Source organism: Acanthaster planci, linkage group LG01 (genome assembly GCF_054643075.1).
Source record: "Acanthaster planci isolate LZ-2023a linkage group LG01, COTS_SCS, whole genome shotgun sequence".
Lineage (NCBI taxonomy): Eukaryota > Metazoa > Echinodermata > Asteroidea > Valvatida > Acanthasteridae > Acanthaster > Acanthaster planci.
In genome coordinates, this window is record NC_141777.1 from 26,110,490 (window position 1) to 26,126,255 (window position 15,766).

Consider the following 15,766-nt stretch of genomic DNA (forward strand, 5'->3'; position numbering starts at 1 on the left):
AAGATGCAAGTTTATAATACTTTATTTCTTTCCTTGAGCACGGTCAGATTGAGGATTCTCCAATAATTTTAAGGTCAAAATGAATTCTAGTAATGGGTAAAAGTTATGTGGCATTTCTAGCCTACATCAAAAACTAGAGGCAATCTGAATATGGGGAACTCAATATACGAAGTGGATACTCTTTTCTTTTTTTAAGGTCCTACACCAGTAAAACGATCCAATATTATTTAACGATGCAATATTTATCAGCAAGATAAATGTTATTTTACTATCACCGTGAGCAGCAGTAAAGGTCCCCTCTGCTGGTTATTTCGTCTTTTGCAAGAGTCGTCGGCAACCTGAATCATAATCAACCTGAGTCGTCAGGCCCGCTGGCCTGGCGCCACGACGTCACCAAACAGCCGAACCGCCGTCGCCATTGCTTTCGCTTACTAGCTACTCCTTCCCCATCGGCGGAACACGAAAGCGCTGCGCGCCGGATGATTATGTACAGAGCCGAATTTACGATAACATTCGCCAGCGACATCTAACCTTTTCCGTAGAACTCCGTATTAACGTAACCTGCATCACATCTCGCTTCCTATAGCACCATTGCACGAGGACCATCCAACGGTATCCCCGTGCCCATCAACGGCACGTACTGCGAGGATTGTGAGTGGATGCAGGGCTGCTAGGACTCATGGATGACACATCGTCTCATCTGACAATCTATAAACACTGAAAAGGGGACAGTCTGGAATTTGTGACAGGCGAGTGGGTATGTATACTTTTGCTAGAATGCCATGATTACGGATATCAAATGACGCTTTAGAATCAGTCGTTCTGTTATTGCACTCTCCGAAGAAGGAAGAAATGGGGGGGGGGGGTTCCATGGTGTACTTCGTATGATACTGACTATTCTAGAAGGTTTTCATTACCGTAACTGTTATCCCCGTGTGGAATACCGCGTGTGTTGAGATCAGTGCGAGTGTCTTGCTTTTGCTATCTACCACGGACAGCAAATGGTAATAGTCGTTCGGATCTATTAGACAAAAACTCCATTGACGTGTATATGTACAAGTGTAAATCCTATGCACGGATGTAGTGCCAGACGAAATAATGTATACTCGCAATTGAAAAGGTAAAGGAACACTGTCAACCTTAACTACCATCAAAAATACACTTGCGAGTTATTTTAAATCCATGGAATTTCTCCAATGTTTTTAAGAGTGCTTGACAAATAATGATGCCCTGCATTTAATAAAATACATATTCGATTCCACAGATGATTAATTAAACGGTCCTCCAATTAGTATAAAATATGCACCATTCTGTAACCTTATGATTGTAAGACCTCTGATTATTACACGCATGTAACCTATCGCGTAGAAATTTCATAGGCCCAGTGGCGTATCCAATTGGGGGAGGGGCAAAATTGATCCCCCAATGACTGTCCATCATCTCTGAACGCCACTCGATGGACATGGTTGCCAATAAGCAATCGGCCAAAATCATACGGAATGTACCAGAAGGTGAAGCTTCGATATTCCTCCATTATGATCCAACCATATTTGAGGTTGCCTCACCTGATGTTCAATGTATTTTAGGACGTGCGTAAGAACACCTCCAGAAACTATGCTCGCCCAGATGAAATGTGTTTACGACTATGCAGAACAATTTTATTGCGGATAACCCTTTTCTGCGTTTCAAAAATATAGAACGGAAGCACAGTTTGAGAGTGACTGTAGTAGCGACAGGAGCTATTTACTATTTTAGGAAACAACTTGGGTTCTGCTATTTATCGCGCTTGGTTCGTATCCCTAATATTTTGCTGCCCTCAGGCAGTTATCGACCGAATTTGACGCTGGGTCACGTGTGTTTGAGAGCTATTAGGTGCCAAGCAATTATCTGCAGACAACAGAGCGGCGTTGTGGAAATGTCGTCGGCTCGTATGTAATTCGATTGGATTGTGGCATGCACGTTGATGTGTGTGAGTAGTTATTGAGGACGCTCAAAATGTTATCATTCATTTGAAAAAAGCACATGCACAACGCCAGCGTTTTAGGATTTAAATGTAATGATATCGCAAAAATGTGTATCACCGCTATCGACCGGATAATTACTTCTATTTCATTAATGAAAATTGGCCAATGTCGTTGTTAAAGAAGTTTGATATGCGTAGAGTTTTGGGATATGTTTAGGTTCTGGAATTCACACATTTTTATCGGAAGAAAGCAATCACCCGCTATTGTATTATTTAACTCTCCGCGCAGGAGAGTAGGCCTACACTGCTGTTTCTATCCAAAGTATGTCAACATTGCAATACGTCAAATCAGGCATGATATACAAGCCCAACGTGAATATACTACAATAGAGATATACTTCACAAAAATTTCTAAATAACAGCAAATCGTTTCAAAACTCAATCACCTATGTATAAATTAAAACAGATTATATAATTAATATTTTGCTAGGCATTGTTTGCAATTCTAACACGTTGTTAGCCTACCTATGCAGATATGATTATGGTCAGCAGAATGCACTGCAGTCACGACCACCATTAAATAGCTTGTCTAACCACCCATGCTGTGCAGAGCAGGACGGGGTCTACCCCGAGAAGGAAAATCAAATAAGTCTTCGTCAATTACGTTTACGAGGAATTGAAAAGTATGGTGGTCCCTGAGGGACACATCACATGTCCCAGTTGCGAGTTTCAATCAAGACATCGCAAACGATTTCTTTCGTTGATTTTTCATGGTGCTCAGAAAATGTTCCGTGGCTCCGAATCGAAAATTCTGAAATTGAAAAAAGTATGTGAAAAACCAGCCACGAACAATCCACCCAAGTACGAAGGCTGCAGGCGGTGTCGTACATCGAACACTTTGCTTAAAGACTGTGTTGGAACAGATTTGTGTGGAAAATACAAGTTCGAGGGGTGGGGGGGGGTGGATGCTTATGGTCTGTTTTGGTTTGTTCTCGAATCCTCTTACTCGTCAAAAGATATTAGTCCCTGACTGGAGCAATAACGATCTAAAATGCGCTTGCACAGGTGAAGACATGCATCCAGAGTCGTCAAGTTGAATCAGCGTTCGAGTATATGAAAACGCGGATAATTTCTCTTTTTGTGGTGTACATTAACTTTCACATGTGTATTCATGGCAGAGCGTCTTTCGAGACCATAACCAACGAACACAACGAAACAGAATGACAGCAACAGCAGCCGAAAAAAGCACCTCTAGCACCGATCGTGGGGCGTCCCTGGTGGAGCCAACAGCCGCAAATGGTGACCCGGACCAGTCTGTCCCCACCACCAAGGAGGACAAGATCACCAGCATGCGGGTCATCACGGCCGTACTGGTCGTGCTGGCCCTCCCCCACTTCGTATTTGGAGGGATCTGCGCCGCAACGGGCATCGTCCTCTTTGGTCAGTCACCCATCTGGCTGGCCTACACCGTGGCTCCCATCTGGAGTGGTGGTTGCGTAAGTTTACTTCACTGAGTGCTGATTTTACACCACAAATAATAGGCCTGTGTACGGATGATTTACGCTTTGTTTACAAGTGCACGTAGTTTTTTATCAGAACATTTCTAAGATTAACGTTTTCAAAAACTTAGAATTTCAAGTATTGTGAGTAAACAGTCATCAGCAATTTCAACACGACATCGGGGCCTTTTCAAAATATCATTTCACTGTATAAAATTTTAAATTGTATATCCTCCTATCTTATCGAAGCTCCAAAAACACATTGCAAAAATTGTGGTTTTGATTTAGCCTTTATTTAGCATCCTTCGAATCCACACTGATTAACACGAGACTAGTGTCGGCCAAGATTGTACAGGTCTTCATTTAGCAGAGTATTGAAGTGTGAATCATTAGAAAACCTTCCTTTAAGTGTGCCATTTTCAAAGAATATTCAGCCCTTTTTTTCACATGATCTCATCATAACTGTCAATATACTAAGCGTATATTGACCCGTTCTTCACACCTTCACTGAAGCAGCATATACAGTGCAAATACCACACAGCCTCCGGTGGATTGTATTTTATTCCCTAAAATTACACCCAAAATTCAATCACATTTTGACCCCCACTGCGACATCGTTCTGCCAGGAGTCTGTCGGGGCATTTGTTTTCTTTACCATTAGAAAAATAATTCAAGCAATTCGCTTGAGAGTTGTGCGAAATAGGGGCATAGTAGCAAACGGTGCTGGAAAAATAATCGATTCTCAGCACCCTGTCGATGCTCATTGTCGGCACAACTACACATCAGTCTTCATAGCCTTGAACCACACTCTGTTGCGTTGCACAAAATGCAACTGAAATAATTGATGAACTTTAATTTGCTTTGTCAGTTACTGCTATAAATACTTAATAAATTTCGGTGAACCTTCACAGTTCAGGGTGGCACGCGGGATCATGTTGAGATCACACCGTGAAAGTGTTCGTGTGCACTCTTTCACTGATGAATTGAAACTCCCTCCTCATTCAGGCAGGAGCAAAAAGCATAAAATTGTTATCGTCACTTTGTTTTATTTCTCCCGAAACATTTATCAAGAGGTCCGCTCAATTGTCCTTACAAAGGATTTTCCGAGATTGTATACTCTTTGCCTGAACTGGATATTCTATATTCGACTTTCTACATGTATTTCCTTTTAAATATACAAGCATAGATTTTAGAGGAAGTAATACATTTTAGAAAAGTATTATTAGCCCAAAATAATGTTTACCCCAAGAACCTGAATTAATAAGAAACAACATAGAGGCCACAATACAAGAAGTTATTTCTCATCGGGTGCGTTTGTATTACTACTTAGGTGGTTATATGTGGCGGATTTGGCATTGCATCGGCCAAGAGCAAAACAGCCTATGCGGTAAGTGACGTCACTCTGCCATAGTTCTCATATTAATTTCCTTTTTTTTCACTAATTTAAAAAGGATGGGATGGCCTTTTACATTTTACAATATGGAATCGATTCTGTATCCATCAGCGACACAAAAAGACATTTCGTATCAGTGGCATCGGTAGGAATTTTCAGGCGCGTTGGAATGGTACTTGGCTATGGAAAACTCCGGACTGGAGACCACTCTAGTCCTTTATTCACATAATTAGTTGATAAAGACACAAACAAGATGACAGTTAATTTGCAGCACGTTATTATTGTATAGGCATTAATCATCTATATTTTCCATTCCTGCTTAGCACATAATCTAAATGCTGCACTTTATAATTAATTTTCCTCGGTGTCCCAATTTGTTCTCTCAGCGTCCTTATTTTGCTTTAGCTCCTTTGAGTTCTGCCATACGTCCTCAGAGCTACGGCACTTCACTCCCCCTTGCGACCCCCAGTACTTGTCCTAAGTTGCCTTTCAAGGAGCAACAAATGGGTCAAACAGCACGCGCCATTCTCTCTTCAAATGCTTGTGGATGTTTATTTCATTTTTATAGCCTTTCTAGCAGACGTTGTTTCCTGAGTCCATATTCAGTACTGCTCTCCTGTCACCCCAAGTGCGTTTTATCGGTTGGGTTTCGCTCCATGGTTAGGGATACCGCCATTTCTCTGAGATATTTGTCCGACTGACGCCAATCAAGGCCTGTCCGTTGGACGCCAAACAATGCCCTGGAGGGGTTTATTACCGTAGTGCGAACTCGAGGACCTTCGGAATGATTTCACATTCGCAGTTTATATTTCATTTAAAATATTTCATGGGCATTGAGAACAAGTGCTGGAATGTTGCCCACCACTTAAAAATTTAAATCGCTACAAAATCAGGCGAAAGCCACGCAAATTGAAAGAGAAGCAGTTAGCGAAGGGCATCACGATGAATAGAACTAAGAAATTAGGTGACTTGCTTTGAATGTTGAATGTTTTGAAAAATTATATAAGAATTTATTAACTGTGATCCCGCGGGTTTCAGTCACTCATTCGTGTCGAGGTGTGCATAAATCAAAGTTTCCTGAAGCCTGTATCGTGCAGTCAACACGTCCATACTTCCCTGTACTGCCCTGATATTAGACCTACGTTTGCCATCGTGAATAAACTTTTTAAATTTTGATGCACTTTTCCATTATCCATGCAATGTTTGTAATTTCGTTTGGTCACCTCAAAACATCAGTTTTCAAAGTCTTTGTACGAATTTGACTAAGACTGGCCAACAACATGTTGACCACCACAGGAAAGTTAAGTTCATAACAAACAAATGTCCTATTTCATCACAGGGAGTGAGCATGAAATCTCGTAAAATACACTTTTGTACAAATGCCATAATAAAAATGACTCAAACAAAAGACAAATCTTGTAAACAACGGGGCTATTTATTCCCAAAATGACCTCAGAAGAAAGCGCTCATTAATGGCAATTACTGCACGTATGCATTTCGGGCGCACAGCGTAATGCAAGTAACTGCACAATCATTAAATTTGACATTGCATATGAGATCATATCAAACACCAACGAATACATGAATATTCAATTCCCTATACTTCATTACACAAAGCATTAAGGATGCAGATTAACAGCGACAAATTGCGGCGGCGATCATAGTGTATAAAGGGGTTTCGTGGTTGTGAAACAGATGGTGCGTAGCAAGCGCTCGCTGCGCTCTGGCTCCGGCCATACCGAACATGCCAGAAAGTGGTAATTGGCCAGATGTTATAGCCCAGCAGTTCCCAGGCCTTCAGCGAGACCAGAATTGCTAAAGAAGGATCTGTGTATGAACTGAAAGGTGGCTACGCCTTTTTTGGAAAGGCAAAGCCAAAGATGAAGAGAGAATTCATGGAGTAGGGCTGGCCATCAAGACATCCCTCCTCAAACAACTCCCTGATCTACTAACATCAGTGAATGAACGTTTCATGAAACTCCGCTTCCCTCTAAACCGTATCCGGCACGTTACCCTGATCAGTGAGTACGCTCCAACCCTTACCAGCAGCGATGAAGTAAAGGAAGCTTTTTATGAGGAGCTTGGCACCCTTATAAGGGACATCCCCTCCAGTGACAAGCTCATCTTGCTGGGCGATTTAACGCCAGAATTGGAGCAGACAGCAGAAATTGGAAAGGCGTCTTAATGCTTTTGAGCCTCTGTGCTGAACAACACCTCGCTATCACAAACACCATGTTCCGACAGGCCGACAAGTACAAGACAAAATGGATACATCCAAGATCAAAACAGTGGGATTTGATAGATTTTGCCATCTGCCGCCAGAGAAACATCCATGACATCAGAATCAGCTGGGCCATGCGTGGAGCAGAGTGTTGGACGGACCACCGTGTAGTCAGGATTACTCTATCCCTACATATCGCCCCAACTCACCGCAAGACGCCAAAGGTCTTCACACCAGCGCTCAACGTCGCCATGCTTGAGCAACATCAGCGACGCAGTGAATTTGCAGAAGACCTGGACGACCGACTGACTGCCCATGGACCACTGACTGGCTGCCCAACTCAAAAGTGAGAGCAGTTCAGAATACTGGTGACGTCGTCAGAAAAATCCACCATAGGTCCCAAAAAATGAATTCAATAAGATTGGTTTTACGAGAACGATGAGCACATCGAGAAACTTTTTGGACGACAAACAGAAAGCCTTTGTTGAGTGGCAAAATGACCTCTCCTCCACTTCCAAGTATTATCGCTTCAAGAACCTCCAGAAGCAGGCCCAGGTTGTACTGCACAAGATGCAGGATGGTGGGAGAGAAAGGCAGACGAGGTCCAGAGATACGCTGACATGCAGAACGCTAAAATGTTCTTCAGCGCTATCAAGCAAGTCTATGGACCTTCTAAGCCATGTATTGCCCCACTACTGTCAGCAGACGGCTCAACCCTGCTAAAGGAGAAGAGTAGAGTAGAGGAGAAATGTAGCATCAACGAACGATGGAGAGAGCACTTCAGCAACCTGCTCAACAGGCCCTCCAATGTAGACCCCCACGCTCTTTTTCTGATCCCATAAAAGCCCATTGTCCACTGCCTCGACCTTCCCTCTACAATGGATGAAGTCTTGAAGGCGATAAGGCAAACCAGCTCAGGCAAAGCACCCGGAATGGATGGAATCCCGGCGGAGATATTTAAATCGGCCGGCCCTGTAGCCCTTGACGCTTCCCACTATCTCCTCACCAGCATCTGGGAAGAAGAAGAACTGCCCAAAGATTTCAGGGATGCCACTGTCGTCGTCTCCCTATTTAAGAACAAGGGTAGCAAGACTGACTGTGGCAATTACTGGGGCATCTCCCTCCTTTCTATTGCTTGGAAAATACTGGCTCGGATCTTTCTCAATCGACTGATTGAGAAAATACCCGCAGGAAACCTTCCAGACACAGTGTGGATTCTGCCCAAACCGCAGCACTGTAGACATGATCCTCTCCGTCCGTCAAGTTCAGGAAAAATGCCTTAAGCAAAACATGGACATGTATGCGGTCTTCATCGACCTCACTAAAGCCTTCGACACAGTGAACAGGGAGGCCCTCTGGATCATCCTATCAAAGCTCGGGTGCCCAGACAAATTTGTCAACCTGGACTTCAGTTCCAGGACAACATGATCGGGCAGGTTGTCTCGGGTGGAGAGATATCAGAACCTTTTGACGTCAGCAACGGCGTCAAGTAGGGATGCGTTCTGGCCCCAGTCTTGTTCAACCTCTTTTTCACCTGTGTCCTCAACCACGCTGTCAGGGACTTGGACCCTGGGATACACCTTAGATACAGACTTGATGGCTCACTGTTCGACCTCCACCGACTGAATGCCAGAACCAAAGTTGTAGAGAAGGTCATCCTGGAGGCACTTTTTGCTGATGACTGTGCCCTCATGGCCCACAAGGAGACTGATTTTCAGCTCATCGCAGATAAGTTTGAAGAAGATTCCCGCCTTTTCGGCCTCACCATAAGCCTCAGCAAGACAATGGTACTATGCCAACCAGCGCCCACCTCTACCGCCCATCCACCCTCTATCTCAACTGAGGGCACACAGCAAAAGACGGTGGATGACTTTAAGTACCTTGGCAGTACCATCAACAACGACGGCAGCCTGGATAAAGAGATAAATGCCAGGATATGCAAAGCTAATCATGCTCTTGGTCGCCTCCGAACTCGTGTCCTGAACCAACGCAGCGTCCAGCTGTCCACAAAACTCAAGGTGTACAGGGCAGTCGTCCTCACCAGTCTCCTATACGGATGTGAGACGTGGACTGTGTACAAAAGACACCTGTAGCAGGTGGAGAAGTTTCATATGAGAAGCCTGCGGTCAGTCGTTAACATTCGCTGGCAAGACTGGATCACAAACCTCGAGGTCCAGGACAGAGCCGAGATGACAGGAATTGAGGTCATGTTACTGAAGACCCAGCTTCGATGGGATGGTCACGTGATCCGGAAAGCAAAGCAGTTCATGTAAGGTTAACTACGCAATGGTAAGCGTAGCCAAGGCAGACCACGCAAACTTTCAAGGATTGCATGAAGGCCAACATCAAATATGCTGGCATCCCTCCCAGGCAGCTGGAGTTGCAGGCCATGGACAGAAAAGGCTGGCGCGCCCTCACCACCCAGGCGCGTGACAACTTTGAGGAGAAGAGGCGAGCTGAAGTGTCTGCAGCACGGGCAAGAAGAAAGGTATCAGCCACTGACCCTAACCACCCCGGACAGTTTCCTTGCCCCCACTGCATCCGCGTCTGCCGATCAAGAATTGGCCTAACCAGCTATCTCCGTGTGCATGCACGTCATCGATAGGGACTAACATGAGGACAGTCATCATCGGATCGATGGACGACCAAGATAATCCAGGCAATTATATGTAGCAAGATATGGGACGGAGAGCATCCCCCACCTTTGTGTTGGTCATTGTTTAATCGGAATCTAAGAAATTCTTTACAGAGATCTAGGGGGGATGTGTAAGGTAACAAAAGTCTAGAGTGTGTAATTGGAATTACTGAATCAAAGGTCACAGAATGTAACAGAATGAGCCTTAAGTTTTACGCTGAAATCAATGTCACAGGACGAAATATTAAAAGAAGTCACAATCATTACTTGTCGATAATGTGTATGCATAGTCAGTAAGGATGGCATCCCTATACAGAAACCCCTCATGCACATCATTTTGATAAAAAAGGTGTTCACTTTGTCATTGTTGTCCATTCATGGGTCATTTTTGCTTGGTGGATTATGAAATTCCTCTGCTTCCACACTGTGTCCGCCATTCATGGCTGAAGAGGCAAGACCTATAGTCTCCTTTGAGGGTCAGTCTCGCTTACTCCAGTGTTGGATATCTTGCTGCCGACGTTTATGAACATTGTCGACAAATTCGATGGATTGTCCATGTGGGACCCCGTTTATGGGTATGTTTTCTCAAGGTATGTCTAGTCCTCTGTCTGTAGAAATTGAGGCCAAGACAGGATGCCTTCTGTTGGAGCGCGTCACACCTGTTTGAGATATGCGCCCAGCTGTAAATCAAGACTGCTCAAGACGTCCGTGTTTTGTGAGCAGAGGAGCCAGGCGTGCTAGGAATACAAGGGAAAGACGTTTTCCAGCGAGACAGAAGTTCAATGAGTCTGTAGGTGCGACGATCGGTGCTTGAGCCTGCTTAACCTGGTTGACAATGCCTTTTCTCCATTCTGCTAGGATTTTGCAAGACTACCATACACGGGTTAAGAGTTTATGGGCTGAGCTGATAGAATTTATAGCGTTTTTCAAGAATTCCGGGGGAATGTGGTCAGGATCATCTGTTTTTGCTTCTAATGGCTGCCTTGACCTCTTTCAAAGTGGGTGCACGTAAGGGAACGGCAGGGTCAGGAGGAGTATTGCCACTAGTGAAGACAGAAATGGTGTAACTCTGTCTCCCATTGACTCGACAAGAGTCACCCTCCCCGTGTGTCCCCTGGTTGCAAGGCTTAGGTTAAAAGGGTTCAGCGGCTTGAGGGTGTGGTTGGGATTTGAATGCGAGAGGCAGGTCGAGTTAAACGGCTATGACAACTTCACACCTTTCGGAGATGACAGATGACATATGAATGAAATAACCGCAAAAGAGGGCACAGACACAGGGCCGGATTATTCAATATATAGTCCGCCGAAGGGAAAATTCGGGAACAACGAAATTCCATAAAACACACACATTGATCGCTCAAGACTTTTTCAAATGTTTAAAATTCCCCCTCCAGGTTTTCGACTGTGGGAAAGCTTCAACACAGTTCGCGCACAGCTTAGTTCTGCTTATAGTACGACATGAAATGCAACGTGCCAGAGCAGTTACCAGCGTCAAATGTTGGCGCTGGTGACTATCCGCCATGAGCAGAAACACACCCTCCTCGATTTGAAAGAGCCATACTGGTCGGGAGTGTTTATTTTGTTGGTAGTGATGCAACTGCAAAGCTTGCATTTCATATAGTCGTTCGTGAACCAGCGATGTGCAGTTATACCAAGGAACCCCCGTTGCTAGGAAAGTAGCGCCCTTTCTTGGTCCAGCTCAAGGTAGGGCCTACATAACACTAGTGTCAGGGGCCTACGAACACGGAATCAGGAAATGCGCAGTCAATCGACACAAAATGTCAAAGCCATGATTTCATCTTATGGAAAGATGTGTAACGACCCCAGTATGCAAACTACATCTCACGTTGTCAGTAAAAATTAGCTAGGTTCAACTTTCCTGACTATTGTCGTTGACATCCTGTGTACGCTGGACTATTTTAGGTAGGCGTTTCAACGGAAACTTGCTTCCACAGAAGAAGCCATGCCACAAGTGCAATTTAAAAAGTGAGCTGCGTGCCCGAGAACCAGATGGAGTAAACTAAAAGATGTACTGTCTTTGCTGTCACTAGTTCAGGACTGCGCAAAGAGTCTTGGTGGCGTAACACGCTTTGTCAACCAGTAATGGCCTAGAAATCTTCAGGTCCAGTAGTCGCCACGTTCGTGTGCATGAATGCCTCCCGTTCCCGTTAATTTCCGAGCCAGGCTGAAGGTTTCCAGACCCCATTTTGTTAAATTTTAGGTACTGCCGTCAGCATTTTGCGAATTTTAAGCGTGTGTGAATTGCTTCCCCGCCTTCATTGCAATTTGTTAGGTATTCCTAATTTTTGTAAGAGGGGGGTCGTCATACTTTATTTTAGTGGACCGTGGCCACATGCTTGCAATGATTTATCACTGACACGGCTGGGAACCATGTACCAGCAGCCTAAAGTGCACCGAAGATGTTCTTTGGTCCTCACAGACGGGCTTTTTCGCGGGTACTGTTATATGCAAATTACTCTTGATAGTTATGTGAGCGGTTTTGCTTGGCTGGGGCAGGTCGGTGCATAATGCAGTGTCGGCCCAGCCCTTCTATTTGTCATCAAGAAGAGGACACGGTGCTCGAAGCCAATTTTGTAGAGAAAGTATAGCGCCAACTTCAGACTTTGGAACCAAAATGGCTCTTCATTATGCGTGCAGTACAGCATGCATTTGTTGTGTGCTAACTGTCCATGTGTTCTGATGATCCACCATTTTGGTTCCAACACCGGAGACACTCGTGTCTCTTAACTGCTCTACAAACAGCTCTGACATGAAGCTAAAAACAGCGCCCTCTTGAAGCTAGCCGAATATGTGCGTTACAGCGTAAAGTTATTTGATTTTTGCCGGCAGATTCTGTGCTTCACGGCCGCCTCAGTGGTCAGCCTGATTACGTGCGTCGTTAGCATCCAGTTGCTCCGGTTGGGACTGGTCAACCACACCACAGACGGGCAGACCTTCCTGAAGGACTCCATGGACACGCTGGTCATGGTGGCGCTGTCCACTACGGCCGTAGCCTGCGCCTTCAGCGTGCTGTCCGCCATCGTCAGCGGGCTGACCGCCTGGCAGTTGAAGAAGGAGCAGAAGATAAGGGGCAGGCGGCGGGTTCTCACCAAGGAGGAGATGATCGCAGAGAGACAGAAGCAGCTCAGACAGGTGAGTGTTGATAAATGATAGAGTGTTGAACGCAGGGTTGAACTTTAAAAGTACAGGACGCAATGGCTCTTCTTTTACAGGTTTCTGAAACTTGTGAAGAAAAAGTTCGTGGTGCAATTTCGTAGAACTGCCGTTTTAATGCTAAGCACAGAGGTTTGCTATAGGCACATAAACTGTATGCTTAGCAAAATCAATTTACCAGCAAAGGTGCCATTCAATGTATATCGAGACTAGTTCTTCGGTTATTATCCGCCCTGAGTAGGAGAGCACCCCCAAGCGGCAAAAGAAGGACGGTAAAATTCCACATGAGTTCTTACACGCGTTTTGCACTTACTGAGTGTACTCTGCGTCAAACGCGCCATTGGTCTCCATCCGGTTCCTAAGTGTGACGTCACTACAGTTTCAACCACGCCCACTACACACATGCACTGCACATTGGGTAACATGCATCGATACGCGATCGCCGTTTACATGGAACCGTGGAACCGGAAGTTAACGCACACCTTCAGCGATTGTCCAATGAGAGCCTGCAAATCGTGGCGCGTTTGCCTTTGTGACGAAATCAAACGCGCGCTTGTGCAGTGAGTACATTGATCTCCATAATGGAGAATGATCAATTGCGAGTACCCCAAAACAAGCCCTCTTTTGTTGCGCTCGGAGCGGATTGCTGGGCATTTAGTTGAGTGAATTGAATGTATTCTGCTTACCAGCTCTATAAAATTGGCCTCTGAATATTTCAAACCGATTATGTGTGGAAAGACTCCAAACTTATTGCAAGCGTTTCATTTGGAAGAAAAAAATGCTGCATTCGAAATGTTATACATTAAAGTATTCCGCTGCAGTATAAAATCTTAACAAAGTGACTACATTAATCAAAGAACTAAGGAAATACGATTGGAAGTGGGGCGGATCCAAATATTAGTAGGTGGGGGACCAATTTTCTAAACGTAATAGCGAATTATTCCATCTTGAAGTTAAAAGAAGCCTCTTAGTGGCAAATGACTGACAGCCAATGCAAAGTGAATCGTCCCTTGTTTGCTGACAATCTTGCTCTGTTTTCTGTTTCATTCTCTGCAGCAAAAAGAACAGGAAAAGAAAGTGTTGGATAGGATTGAGAAAGAGCGGACCCGAGCAGGAAGGTATCATAGGATTTGAGTGGGGAAAAATTGGCGGGAAAGTCTTCATCCTTCGTCAAAGCCTCAAGGAGACAGCATACGGTGTCGGATGGTACTTGGAAAACAACGCCATTCACCAGCCTATTTCTCTTCTTACGCTTTTTCTCCAAACCTACGGGCCAGCAGTAACACAAATACATTATATAAAGGCCTGCAACGTTCCTCAAATGACTGAAATGCGACTTGATTCAAATGGCAATCAAAGTTCCCAATTTGTATTTTGACGGTACAGTCACGTCCCGAAAATAGTCACGTCCTTAATGTTAATACGTCTCTCAGATTAGACGGTGAACTTGCTTAAAAACATGTTTGATTCTTTGCTCAACATTCGAACCGAAATTATTTTGTCTTTTCGCTGCCGCTTGCTTTTGTGGCCATGCAGTTTCAAGAAAGGACTAGTGGAAGTTACTCATTGTAAATAATAATTTTCGACATTTTTAACAAAGTAAGTGTGCCATTGTGTGACCTTCACAAGTGTTGTACAAAATACAATCATTAATAATGGCACTAGGTATTGTGAATATTTTAATAGTTTACAACTCTACACAGAATTGAAAAATTATGGCTGAAGATTTTTCGAAATAAAGTTGTTTGCTTGGAAGTGTTGCCGTAAACAACAAAGTAGTTATTCTGAGTAGTTAATTAGTCATTAACTACCATTTTGTAAGCAACAAGACTAAAAACTCAGTGCGCTGTGTAGATAGTTTTCAGGCGATAGAACATTGACCAAATTGTGAAGCTCTGTCACTTTGTAGTGTTAACGCTGTAACCAACGGTGGATTTGAACAGAGGAATGCCGTTGCCATCATTTGAAGAGGCTGTACCTTAACATGAGCCTAAACAACTTGTAAAAACTTGTAATTTCACTTGTTAAAACTTGAGATGAATGTGTTAGAACTTGTGATGAAATTTACTGCAACAGAAACAATGCCGCGCCAGGATACGGTAGTAAAAGGCAAATGCTTCTGGGCAAACACATAAAAAACATTCTGATTCAAAGTGCTAAATGAATGTTGATCGCTTAAGGGTATTATGCAAAATATATCGGTTAGACTTTCGTTTAGAATATCGTCGTTGTCACATGCTTCGTTAATCAATCAGAAACAACGAGATTCGAGTTACGATATGTTCTATCGTAAATTAGAATTAGTCACAAATGAAAAATGAATATGAATACTCATTGCTATTATCGAAATCAACCAACCAAACAATATTCCGTTTTGATCGGGTTTCCTACCCCTGTTAAAACTTCTGTCTTAGTCAATTGAAATACCGTCTTTATTGTTTAGTCGAATTCAAATTATGAGTACATTTTTGTTCAGGATTACTCGATTTAGTCTTGCCGAGCCTAAAGCACGGCATTCAGAAACGAATTCATCTATTGCGCATTGCAATTTAACAATCACTGTGACATCCATGATAGAGGGTACAAGGATCGTAGATAATGAAACACAGATGTTTTCCTCTTTTATATCAATAAATGCTTGTTTCTTCGAATCATTTTTAAAATGTCCTCGGTACACACTTGAGTACCAGAAAAATAAAGGTCATAGAAGTTTGATCGGCGTTTTCTCTCCACTGTTCTTGTTAATATTTACATGTCCAGTGTTTTTAATCTGCCGTTGGAATGTGAAGTTAACTTGTATAACAAATAGAACATACAAAAAAATGCGTAAGGATACAAAACCAACTTACCTAAAAGTTTAAGTGTTCGATATAAAAAGAGT

The 15,766-nt window shown here is 43.7% G+C and overlaps 2 protein-coding genes across 2 annotated transcripts in view; one reads left to right on the plus strand and one right to left on the minus strand.

Moving 5' to 3' along the window:
• LOC110975182 (N-alpha-acetyltransferase 30-like) overlaps positions 1-15,766 on the minus strand; it is a 41,246-nt gene that overhangs the window by 14,081 nt on the left and 11,399 nt on the right. The gene's annotated exons all lie outside the window — the stretch shown is intronic.
• LOC110975245 (uncharacterized) lies at positions 396-15,600 on the plus strand. Its single transcript, XM_022227563.2, has 5 exons — positions 396-757; positions 3,142-3,459; positions 4,793-4,849; positions 12,562-12,864; positions 13,942-15,600. Exons 2-5 carry the CDS (start codon positions 3,184-3,186, stop codon positions 14,017-14,019), a joined length of 714 nt encoding a protein of 237 aa, XP_022083255.2. The 5' UTR covers positions 396-757; positions 3,142-3,183; the 3' UTR covers positions 14,020-15,600.

What these genes read in the sequence shown, in the direction of transcription:
- LOC110975245 (XM_022227563.2), top strand. Translation starts at nt 3,184, where the DNA reads ATGACAGCAACAGCAGCCGAAAAAAGCACCTCTAGCACCGATCGTGGG. An exon ending in CCATCTGGAGTGGTGGTTGC is followed by an intron (nt 3,460 to 4,792) that starts GTAAGTTTACTT and finishes ATTACTACTTAG; the next exon opens with GTGGTTATATGTGGCGGATT. An exon ending in GACAGAAGCAGCTCAGACAG is followed by an intron (nt 12,865 to 13,941) that starts GTGAGTGTTGAT and finishes CATTCTCTGCAG; the next exon opens with CAAAAAGAACAGGAAAAGAA.